The 12,191-nt window shown below is 49.8% G+C and overlaps 1 protein-coding gene across 1 annotated transcript in view; it reads left to right on the top strand.

The window, feature by feature from the left end:
- Positions 1-12,191, top strand: part of Dnah2 (dynein axonemal heavy chain 2) — a 100,312-nt gene that overhangs the window by 71,522 nt on the left and 16,599 nt on the right. The window contains exons 52-60 of the mRNA XM_036195242.1: positions 2,961-3,171; positions 3,352-3,468; positions 3,645-3,786; positions 4,851-5,020; positions 5,155-5,271; positions 10,968-11,132; positions 11,587-11,712; positions 11,833-11,981; positions 12,058-12,124. Coding sequence (XP_036051135.1) covers positions 2,961-3,171; positions 3,352-3,468; positions 3,645-3,786; positions 4,851-5,020; positions 5,155-5,271; positions 10,968-11,132; positions 11,587-11,712; positions 11,833-11,981; positions 12,058-12,124 — 1,264 coding nt within the window. The remainder of the gene's footprint in view (positions 1-2,960; positions 3,172-3,351; positions 3,469-3,644; positions 3,787-4,850; positions 5,021-5,154; positions 5,272-10,967; positions 11,133-11,586; positions 11,713-11,832; positions 11,982-12,057; positions 12,125-12,191) is intronic.

The following is a 12,191-nucleotide window of genomic DNA, read 5'->3' as shown; positions in this document are numbered from 1 at the left end:
GTGTCTATAAATTCTCCACACTAGAAAGGCTGATGCAGGGGGATTAGGAAATCAAGGACAGCCTGGCTACATACCAGGACCCTGTCTCAAAAATACACAAGGTTGGGAGTGGTGGCGCACGCATTTATACCCAGCTTTCAGGAGGCAGAGGCAGGTGGATCTCTGTGAGTTCCAGGCCAGTCTGGTCTACAGAGCGAATTCCAGGACAGCCAGGGCTACACAGTGAGTCCCTGTTTCAAAAAAAAAATTAAATCCGTATGTGTGTGCCTCAGCATACACAAAATGCTAGCTTTGATTCTCGACCAAGCACAGACCCCACAATGGTAGCATACGGTTGTAATCTCAGTACTTGGGAAGTGGAAGCAGGGGGATCAGGAGTTCAACCCCCACCCCCAGCTCTAGTTCCAGCTGAGGCCAGCCCGGACTATATGAGATCTTACCGAAGAGCAAACCACAACCAAAAGTGAAAAATTCAAGCAAAGCAGACAAAAACTGGAAAACTGAAGTGTTTCCTACTCTCTTATCTAACCCAGCACTTGGCTTTGAATATTAGATGTGTGGGCAGGTAGACCCACACACACACACACAGTGACTGAGTGTCCTACAGTCCTACACTGTCTGCTTAGGTTCCCCCACACACACAGTGACTGAGTGTACTACAGTCCTACACTGTCTGCTTAGGATCCCCCTCCACACACACACAGTGACTGAGTGTCCTACAGTCCTACACTGTCTGCTTAGGTCCCCCCCACACACACACAGTGACTGAGTGTCCTACAGTCCTACACTGTCTGCTTAGGTTCCCCCCCCCCCCCCACACACACAGTGACTGAGTGTCCTACAGTCCTACACTGTCTGCTTAGGTTCCCCCCCCACACACACACACACAGTGACTGAGTGTACTACAGTCCTACACTGTCTGCTTAGGTTCCCCCCACACACACACACACAGTGACTGAGTGTCCTACAGTCCTACACTGCCTGCTTAGGTTCCCCCCCCCGACACACACACAGTGACTGAGTGTCCTACAGTCCTACACTGTCTGCTTAGGTTCCCCCCCACACACACACAGTGTCTGAGTGTCCTACAGTCCTACACTGTCTGCTTAGGTTCCCCCCGACACACACACACACACAGTGACTGAGTGTCCTACAGTCCTACACTGTCTGCTTAGGTTCCCCCCCCCCCACACACACACAGTGACTGAGTGTCCTACAGTCCTACACTGTCTGCTTAGGTTCCCCCACACACACACACAGTGTCTGAGTGTCCTACAGTCCTACACTGTCTGCTTAGGTTCCCCCCGACACACACACAGTGACTGAGTGTACTACAGTCCTACACTGTCTGCTTAGGTTCCCCCCTCCACACACACACAGTGACTGAGTGTCCTACAGTCCTACACTGTCTGCTTAGGTTCCCCCCCACACACACACAGTGACTGAGTGTCCTACAGTCCTACACTGTCTGCTTAGGTTCCCCCCACACACACACACACACAGTGACTGAGTGTCCTACAATCCTACACTGTCTGCTTAGGTTCCCCCACACACACACACAGTGACTGAGTGTCCTACAGTCCTACACTGTCTGCTTAGGTTCCCCCCCCCACACACACACACACACAGTGACTGAGTGTCCTACAGTCCTACACTGTCTGCTTAGGTTCCCCACCCCACCCCCACACACACAGTGACTGAGTGTACTACAGTCCTACACTGTCTGCTTAGGTTCCCCCACACACACAGTGACTGAGTGTCCTACAGTCCTACACTGCTTAGACTCAGTTCTACAGGCGGAGGCCTCAGGCCCCACTTCAGGTGTAGACTGAGCCCGTTTCCCTTGGGGCTCAGTCAGCTCCTCAGCTTAGCTAAGTGGTTTGTAGAAGTCGGGAAAACACTACTGCTGGCTTACTGTAAAGAATATTTTATTTTGTCGGGCGGTGGTGGCACTGGGGAGGCAGAGGCAGGCAGATCTTTGTGAGTTCGAGGCCAGCCTGGGCTACAGATTGAGATCCAGGAAAGGCACCAAAACTAGACAGAGAAACCCTGTCTTGAAAAAACAAAAGAAAAAGAGGGGGAAAAAAGGATATTTTGTCTTATTTGACTTTTCTTGAGACAGTGTCTCACATATGTAGCCCAGTCTGAGTTTGAACTCACTATGTAGCTGAGAACAGCGTCAAGATCACAGCAGTTCTTCTGCCTCAACCTCCTTAGTGCTGGGATTACAAGCATGACCCACCACACTTTCCTGGACGGAGTATTTTGATCAAAGTTGGAAAAAAAAAAAGCAATTTGTAAGGATGATAGTAACATCAGTTCACCTATTTACCATGTGTTTTTAAAGTGCCTACTATGTGCTAGGCACTATTTAAGAGTAATATACTGGTGTCCTTTCTTTCTGTACAGACAGGCCAACATTCTGCTTTTTTCTGTTCGGCAGTCTTTTTTTTTTTTTAAAGATTTATTTATTTATTATGTATACAGTGTTCCAGCACGTATGCCTACATGCCAGAAGTAGGCACCAAATCTCATCATAGATAGTTGTGAGCCACCATGTGGGTGCTGGGAATTGAACTCAGGACCTCTGGAACAGCAAGCCGGTGCTCTTAACCTCTGAGCCATCTCTCCAGCCCCGCCAGTCATTTTAAAAAATGTATTTTATGTGCATCGGTGTGAAGGTGATGTGTCAGAACGGTATTTAACAAGCTGATTTTGATGGTGGTGTAGAGAGTAAAGGAGAGGGACAAGAAGGACCTGTGGAGAGTTTGTTGGAAATGATAAAGACTTGAGCAGGCTACGTAAAGGCAGAAAGCAGACTGTGTGTCTGTATGTGAGAGCAGAAAGTGGCCGGAGAGAGAGAGAGGGAGACTGGGACATCCGAGGAGGGAACATTATGCAGGACACCTCCTTCCTCCCAGCCTGGCCACACGTGCAGCTCACCACAAGCCTCTCCGCAGGCTTCTGGGAGAGAAGCGGCAAGAGCTGCTGGACCAAGCCAACAAGCTACGGACGGGATTGTTCAAGATCGACGAAACCAGGGAGAAGGTGGAGGTGATGTCCCTGGAGCTGGAGGACGCCAAGAAAAAGGTGGCTGAGTTCCAGAAGCAGTGTGAAGAGTACCTGGTTGTCATTGTGCAGCAGAAGCGGGAGGCGGACGAACAGCAGAAGGTCAGTGGTCCTGCCCGCCCCCTCCGTCAGGGTGCCCAGGAAGAGGCTTCCTGACTCCGCCAGTTACCACACTCATCGCCGCCTCCTCCTCCTCGGTTTTCTGTGTGTCCTTTTCTCCAGCCCTGGTGTCCCCACCTTTGCTCAAGACAAAGCCAAACCCCTTTCTCTTCTCCCCTCTAGGCCGTCACCGCCAACAGCGAGAAGATCGCTATAGAGGAAGTCAAGTGTCAGGCCCTGGCCGACAACGCCCAGAAGGATCTAGAGGAGGCATTGCCTGCCCTTGAAGAAGCCATGCGGGTACCAGCGGCTGGCACTAGATGGTGCCCGGCTTGGGAATGGGAGCAGCCTTCTTTGCCCTCGGAGTCTCTGGGGAAGTTGGGGGGGGGCACCTCAGTGCCCTGTGCCCGGGAAGGACCCATCTTGCTGTCTGAGTTGACTCTGGCCCAGTTCTCTCAGTTAATCCCCTTTCCTAGGCCCTGGAGTCTCTGAACAAGAAGGATATAGGTGAGATCAAGTCCTATGGAAGGCCCCCCGCCCAGGTGGAGATGGTAATGCAGGCGGTCATGATCCTCCGAGGCAACGAGCCCACGTGGGCGGAGGCGAAGCGGCAGCTGGGTAAGCAGGGAAGAGACCTCCGCTGCTCTGGCGTTTGCTGGTCACGTGTGTGCAGTTCATCGGGCCTTGTGCGCAGGCTGCCTGGGGATCTGTAGAGACACACCCCAGCACCCCTGTCCCCCAGGAGCACAGAGGTTAGGAGGGAAGGGGAGACTAAACATCCTTTAGGGTTCTTTAGGAGTACGGAGTAGAAACTGGCTCAGAATGCATGGCAAGAGCCAAGGACAGGGCTACCTCTCCGTGCCACACAGGGACCAGACTAGAAAATGAGAACCTGCTCTTCTTCTCTGTCTCTCTGTGTGTCTCTGTCTCTCTCTGTGTGTCTCTGTCTCACTTCCTTGTTCTTTCTTTGTGTATATGTGTTAGTATGTTCATGGAGGGGGGAGGTATGTGTGCCATGTGGGGTGCGTGTGTGTGCGTGTGTGTGTGTGTGCGTGTGCCTATGCCTATGAAGGCCAAAAGTCAATCTTGGGCATTGTTCCATTGTTCCTCAGGAACCATTCACCTGTTTTGTTTTTGGACAGGGTATCTGACCGTGACCTGGGGTCACTAGTTACCTAGGCTGACTGACCAGGGCACTCTGGGAATCCTCTTGCCTCTGCCTCCCCAGTGACGGATAGGCACTTGCTACCATGCTTACCTTTTAATTTAAGTTTTGGAGGTCAAACTCGGGTCACCATGCACATGTTTTAAGCACGTTACTGACTGAGCCCTCGTCTGGCCTCGGACGTTATTTTCATTCTGTGGCTTTCTCTGCTTTGGGTTCCCACAGCAGAATGTAGCTCTGGTTTGGCAGTTTTTGTCCAGAAGAAAGTACAAAGCCCATGGAAAGAATGCCAGGCTGGGTGATTTAACTGAGTTTGTGAAGGAAAGGGAGAAGGAGATGAGGCTGGGGAGACTGAGCAGGCCCTGCGGGCTGAGGGGATGCCAGTGAAAGGGGCAAGATCAGAAGGGGTCACATGTCTTGGCCTTGGGAACTGGAAAATAATAAGCAGTGGCAGTGGAGCTGGGCAAGGAGAAAAGGATTTGGCCTCGGGCTGAGGCCTCAAAATGTCCTGCCACAGGCGAGCAGAACTTCATCAAGTCGCTGATCAACTTTGATAAAGACAATATCTCAGATAAGGTGCTGAAGAAGATCGGAGCCTACTGTGCCCAGCCTGACTTCCAGCCTGATATTATCGGCAGAGTCTCCCTGGCTGCTAAATCCCTCTGCATGTGGGTGCGGGCCATGGAGGTAGGTGGTGGCAAGGTGGGGACTGAGAGGGCAGTTCTGGACCAGCTTGGGGGAGGGATGGTGGCAGGCACAGATGAGAAGGAAGATGCTTGGTGGTTGGTGGGAATCCCTGGAGCCGGGCTGTCTTCCCACAGCTCTATGGGCGTCTATACCGAGTGGTAGAGCCCAAGCGGATCCGAATGAATGCCGCCATGGCCCAGCTTCAGGAGAAGCAAGCCGCCCTTGCTGAGGCCCAGGAAAAGCTGCGGGAGGTAAGCTCCACTCTGCTCTTTCTGAACTGTATTCCTCTCTCCGTCGCAGACTCCATTACCATGTTCCTCCACTTAATTCTGCTGTCCTGCAGTATTGAATTGTCTCCCCTGCTCCAAGTCCTCTTTAGGTCTGTCTGAAGCTTAGGAGATTGCACAGGGTGCAAAAAGCTCCAGGCTCTATTGTCTTTATGGGTCACAGGGCACTGCTGCCCCAAGAGTCCTTCCAGAGATCGATAGACACAGCCTTGGATAGGCTTTGGGATATTGACGGATGGCATGTGGGTAGCAAGTCAGTGTGTCAGTGGGGTCAGGATGGCAACCGTGGGTCTGCAACAGCAGGGGTGTGTCTGTACTCCGTGGGGGTGGGGGGTTAGTTACTACGGGCAGAGGGGTCAAGATAGACGACTTCCCATGAGATATGTGCACAGTTGACTTTTATTTTATTTTATTTTCTGGAGCTGAGGACCAAACCCAGGGCCTTGCGCTTGCTAGGCAAGCATTCTACCACTGAGCCAAATCCTCGACCCCTCACAGCTGACTTTTAAACCATGAAGAATGGTCTAAAGAATTCAGAATTCTCCCTATCTGTCATTTGATTTTTTTTTTAAATCATGGTTTTAATAATAATATGCTGGGTGTGGTGGCACATGTATTCAATGCCAGCACTTACGAGAAAAGGCAGGTAGATATCCGTGAGTTGGAGGCCAGCCTGCTCTACATAGTGAGTTCCAGGACAACCAGGGCTGTGTAAAGAGACCCACAACAACAAAAAGATAATATATAAAACTTCATCCCTAGATAATATACTTAATTGAAATTAATTTGAAATTCAAAAGATACTAAATAATATACAGCAAAGTCTTCCCACCTTCTGCTCTGTAGCATCCAACTTCCCTCTGTGAAAGCAGTCAGTTTTTACAAAATTTCATCCATCCTTCCAATGATCTGTTACTATCAGTGCATGTGCACATACACACAGAAACACACACACACACACACACACACACACACACACATACACAAATATACATACAACATACTTGTGGTTTGAATAAGAATGGCCCCGTAGGTGCATATATTTGAAGGCTTAGTCACCAGGGAGTGGAACTCTCTGAAAGGATTAGAAGGATTAGGAGGTGTGGCCTTGTTGGAGAAAGTGTGTTACTGGGGACAGGCTTTGAGGTTTCAAAAGCCCATGCTAGGCAAGTCAGTCTCTCTCACTCTGCCTCTCTTTCTTTGTCCCTTCTCTCTCTCTCTCTCTCTCTCTCTCTCTCTCTCTCTCTCTCTCTCTCCTGCCTGCAGATCAGGATGTACAGCTCTCAGTGACTGCTCCAGCACTATGCCTGTCTGCTTCTTACCATGATGATCACATGTAAAAGTGTAAGGAAGCTTCCCATTAAATGCTTTCTTCTTTAAGCTACCTTAACCATAGTGTCTCTTCATAGAATAGTAACTGAGACCACACACAAACATATATATATATTTTTTACATTACAAATGCTTCTGGTGCATTCTTTATTTACCTGTGGTTAATTTCCAACAAAGCTGGGCTAGGCACCATGTTTGTGACTCTGATGACCTCTCCATAGCTGGTCTCTGTCATTTCCCATCACAGTCATTTTTACAGTCAGAAGTACAGACGTCCTCAAGGCCCTTTTTGGTTCGGCCTGTGCAGAGAACACATCTAGGCTGGGTGACTGGGCATCTGGGCACACACCTCCATGCTGTGGTCATAGCCTCTCCTAACTCTCACAAAACCTTCTTTCTTCCTGTCGCTTTTCCAGGAGGTCACAGCCACAGGTGAGGCCACCCACTGGGAAAGGTTTCTCAACCCAGATGAGTCATATCCTGGGCCAGGCCATTAAGTTGTTCCTTTATATTTAAACAATGGAACCTCTGGAGTTCGCTGCCAATGAGTCATTCCTTGGACAGTCACAGAGTTCACAATGTTAGGACTCTTAGCGGATGAGCTACATGTACTCAGAACAGCAGCTTGATCAAGGCGAGCAGACAGGAGACCCATGTGCAAAGGCATCTGAGACAGGGGATCATTCGGTCCCAGGTACTCAAGCCTGAACAGCGTGGTGCTGGCCCTGTCTCAAAAGACATAACAAGAAGAACAGACAGGGGGCGGGGGGACCAACATTCTCCCTTATTGCTGATAAAGGTTGGAAAAACTAAGAGCCAAGTTGATCTTTTGCTTGCTTGTTTTGTTTATTGAGGCAGTCTCCTGTGGCCCAGGCTGGCCTTGAACTTGATGTACAGCCAAGGATGACCTTGAACTCTCCCGATCCTCCTGCCTCCAACTCCCAAATGCTGCAGTTATAGGTATACACCATGGTACCTGGTTTATTTGGTGCTAGGGATCAAACTCCAGGCTTTGTGTGTGCTGGATGAGCACTCTATCAAATGAGCTGTGTTCCCGGCCTTTTAGCCCCTGGTAAATGTTTTTATTTTGATAGGTTCTCCATTGCATTGCCCAGGCTGGCCTTAAACTCACTCTGCAGCCCCAAGTCTGCCTACTTCAGCCTCCCAAGTAATTCCAGGAGGCTTGGGCAGGAGCTTCTTCAAACAAAGAAACAAACAAACAAACAAACAAACAAACTTTGTGTCTGTGTGCATGAGTGTGGGTGTCCTCGGGGAATGCCAGTGCCCATAGGCCAGAGCTGTCAGATCTTTCTGGAGCCAGTTCTAGGTGGTGGTAAGCTGCCCTGCTGTGGGTGCTAGGAATCAGTTTGAGTCCTCTGCGAGAGCAGTATGTGCTGAATGAAACTGCTAAGCCACTTCTCAGCTCCCTTTTTAATTTACTGGTGTGTGTGTGTGTGTGTGTGTGTGTGTGTGTGTGTGTGTGTGTGTGTGATGTGTGGAGTTGGTCCTTCCCTTCTGTCCTGTGGGTTTGGGGGACTAAACTCGAGTCGTCCAGCTTGGCATCAAGGGCCGTTACCTACTGAGCCATCTTGCTGGCCTGGGATGGCCAGGCAGCTGCTGCTCTCGCCAGTGTCTTTATTTTCTTCTGTCTACCCGTTCCTCCCTTTCCTCTCCCCTCTCCTTGTTTTTCTGTCTTGAGGTTGTCTTACTTCATAGCCTAAGCTGACCTGTAGCCCTCTCGGTAGACTAGGCTGGCCTTGAACTTGTGGAGATCCTCCTGCCACTGACTCTTTTATATATTTATTTAAAATTTTTTCATTTTACATACCAACCCCAGCTCCCCCTCCCTTCCCCTTCTCCCGCCTCCTCACCTCCCTCCCACACTGCCCCCATCCACTCCTCAGAGTGGGTAAGGCCTCCCATGGTGGTCAACAAAGTCTGGCACACCAAGTTGAAGGAGAGCCTAGCCCCTCCCCATTGTATCAAGGCTGAGCAAGGGGTATCCCACCACAGGGAATGGGCTCCAAAAAGCCAGTTCACGCACCTGGGATAAGTCCTGGCCCTGCTGCCAGGGACCCCACAAACAGATCAAGCCACACAACTGTCACCCACATTCAGCGGGCCTAGTTCAGTCCTGTGCAGGTTTCCCGGGCTGTCAGTCCAGAGTCAGTGAGCTCCAACTAGCACTGGTCAGCTGTCTCTGTGGGTTTCCCCATCATGATCTTGACCTCTTCTTCTTCTTCTTTTCTTTCTTTCTTTCTTTCTTTCTTTTTTTTTTAATGCTGAGTGCCCTTTATTGAAGGCGGGAGGAGGTCTTAAATACAGGCTTACATCGCAATGGGAGAACCCCAGAGGGCAGAAGTTCGCTTCTGATGTTGTTTGTTTGTTTGTTTGTTTGTTTGTTTGTTTTTGGAGCTGAGGATCGAACCCCGGGCCTTGTGCTTGCTAGGCAAACGTTCTACCACTGAGCTAAATCCCCAACCCGATTCTGATGTTTTACAATCTTGCATCTAAGATGTTAATGCCCAATATACTGGATACAGACAAGGAACTTCCCTTAAGTATTCAGGAGGGTGGAATCTCGCAGGGAATTAGCATAGGGAGGGTATCAAGGTCAAGGTCAGCAAGCAAGGCAACAGTTACCCAAAATGGGGGCCAGGGACCTACAGGTTCCCCCCCCCCCTTTTACTAAAAAATGAGCTTCTGACTTAGGTTTTGAGGGACATCAGCAGGTCACCTTACCCAACACAGAGACACCTGTCCAGGCCACACAGGTCTTAGGTTGGTGAGCACCCCCCAGGTATTACCCGTCTCTCAATACTCATTATCATACAGGCTCAATCCTGTGAGAGCTGCAGAGTTAACTATTGCCAAAGATCTCTAAGTGATGCTGGGCTTGCAATCTGTGTGTTCGACACAGAAAAGGCCAATAGAAGTCTTAACCCACCCATAGCCAGTAGGCTAAGGGCAATTGAGCCATTCCCTTCCTTAACTAGCCTTACTGCAAATTGGAGTCCTTGTAAGATGGTATCCTGAGAGCAAATGGAACTTGAGTTTGTAAATTTATAACTTTCAAAACCAATCGAAATGTATGTAACTGTTGATTTAAATTTGTCATGCCCAATAGAATGAAAGAGTAATTAACTGTGGTAGCTACTTTTGCTGCCAGGGTCTCCACTGCCACTGACTCTTAAGCTCTAGAGTTACAAGTAGCAGCCACCATTGATGACAGAATCTCTTTTTTAGGGATGTCAATCTCATGCATGAGGACTTCATCCACTCTCACAATCTAATCACTTCCTAGCACCACAGCATTGAGTAAATAAATAAGGAAAGCCCTGGGTTAAAGTTTCAAAAAATAGATTAGTTTTCCTAAACTATATGCTAGGTGTCTATCTCAGAAAAGGGATATAATTGCTTTAAGACCTAAAAGGTTAGTTGGGTATAGTGGTGCACACCTTTAATCCCAGCACTGGGGAGGCAGAGGCAGGAGGATCTCTGTGAGTTCAAGGCCAGCCTGGTCTACAGATTGAGATCCAGGACAGGCACCAAAAACAAAACAAAACAAAACAAAACAAAACAAAACAAAAAAACTACACAAACCCTGTCTTGGAAAAAAAAAGTATATATCAAATCTTTTAAAAGTCTTTTTAAAAGATTCTTTCAAATTTTATGTGTAAAGTTGTTTCACTTGCATTATGTGTGTGTACTACACATGTGTCTGATGCCCACAGAGGCCAGAAGATGGCATCAGATACCCTGGAACTGGAGTTATAAGCTATTGTGGGCTGCCATGTGGGTACTGGGAATCGAACCTGGGTCCCCTGCAAGATCAACAAGTACTCTTAAATGTGGAGCCATCTTACAATGATATCAATGCATTCACCATTCACTTCTGTCTGGTAGGATTATTATTTTATACACGAGGGAAGCAGAGCCTCAAAAACCACGAATTGTGTGATGTAATGAGTGGGACCATGTGCCCAGCTGGTGTCTGGAGGCCAGAGGACAGGCTTCTAGAGTCCAGGCCTCCTCTTTGACCTTAGTGAGGCAGCTGGCTTTAGCACTTCTGGGTGATTCTCCTCTTTCTGCCTCCCATCTCTCTTGCTAGTGCTGGGATTCCAGATGTGCACCTCCACTCTGTGGGGTGTGCGCGTGCATGTACAGGGGTGCATACGCGACTTTGGGAGATTGACTCAAGTCCACTTCACTGGCCCTCAAAGACGTTAATTGGCCCGAGGGCAGGCAGCTTCAGGTGGCAAAGTCGGGGTTTGACCTAAAACAATCTAGCCCTGAGTGTCCATCCCCCGTGTCCCAATCATCCCTAGGTGGCGGAGAAACTGGACATGCTGAAGAAACAGTACGATGAGAAGCTGGCGCAGAAGGAGGAGCTTCGAAAGAAATCTGAGGAGATGGAGATGAAGCTGGAGCGAGCCGGGATGCTGGTGTCTGGGCTAGCTGGAGAAAAGGCTCGGTGGGAAGAGACTGTGCAGGTGAGGTGGGCCGTAGCAGTGGCTGTCCTCCTGAGCAGCCCTCCCGACTCGAGATCCATCCCCACGTCCGCTGAGAGGAAATGGTCAGGGAAAACAAAGGCACCCCATGTAGAAATCCAAGAGCAGGTAATGGAGTCTTTCCACCTCCTCACATTTGGTGAGACTGTTCACTAGGGGTGGGTTCCATGAGGGAGCTGGAAAGCCCATTAGACCTCTTGGCACAGCTTATCTTCCTGAGAGATGACAGACAGGGGCCATCTTGTCTTTATCTCCCTGGCTCCATGAAAGGTCAGATCTTATCAGTGGATGATTAGACTTCCTAGAGAGCAGGGCTGTAGAAGGGGAAGACTAGCTTTGATCTAGAGCAGAATCAAAGGAGATGATCATCCAAAGCATTTCAGCGATCTCCAAAGGTCTGGGTTGCAGGCACTCACATCTCCCTGCTGTATACCAGGGCCTGGAGGAGGATCTGGGTTACCTGGTAGGTGACTGTCTGCTCGCAGCCGCCTTCTTGTCCTACATGGGACCTTTTCTGACCAACTACCGGGATGAGATTGTCAATCAGATCTGGATCAGGAAGGTGAGAAGGGTCCAGATGTGACAAGGGAGCCCTGGGGGAGCAGGTGTGCTCTGGGAGAGGTGCAGGCAAGAGGTGGGGCTGGTGGACTGCAGCTGAATTTGAGGGTTCTTCTCCCCCCAGATCCGAGAGCTTCAGGTCCCCTGTTCACCCCGCTTTGCCATCGATAGCTTCCTGTCCAATCCTACCAAAGTCCGGGACTGGAACATCCAGGGGTTGCCCTCAGATGCCTTCTCCACTGAGAATGGCATCATCGTCACCAGGGGCAACAGGTGAGGACAGGGGAGTGAGAGGCAGAGGAGGAGCAGGGAGCACAGCCTGTCTTCTGATGCAGGCTTCCTCTCCCAGGTGGGCCCTCATGATTGATCCTCAGGCCCAAGCCCTCAAGTGGATTAAGAACATGGAAGGAAATCAGGTACTGGGTGGGCGGTTGTCTGGGCTGAACCAGGAGAGTCTCCCACACCTCGTTTCTCCTCAAGGTC

The sequence above is a fragment of the Onychomys torridus genome, chromosome 8, assembly GCF_903995425.1.
Source record: "Onychomys torridus chromosome 8, mOncTor1.1, whole genome shotgun sequence".
NCBI lineage: Eukaryota > Metazoa > Chordata > Mammalia > Rodentia > Cricetidae > Onychomys > Onychomys torridus.
This window is presented reverse-complemented; position numbering and strand designations above follow the sequence as displayed.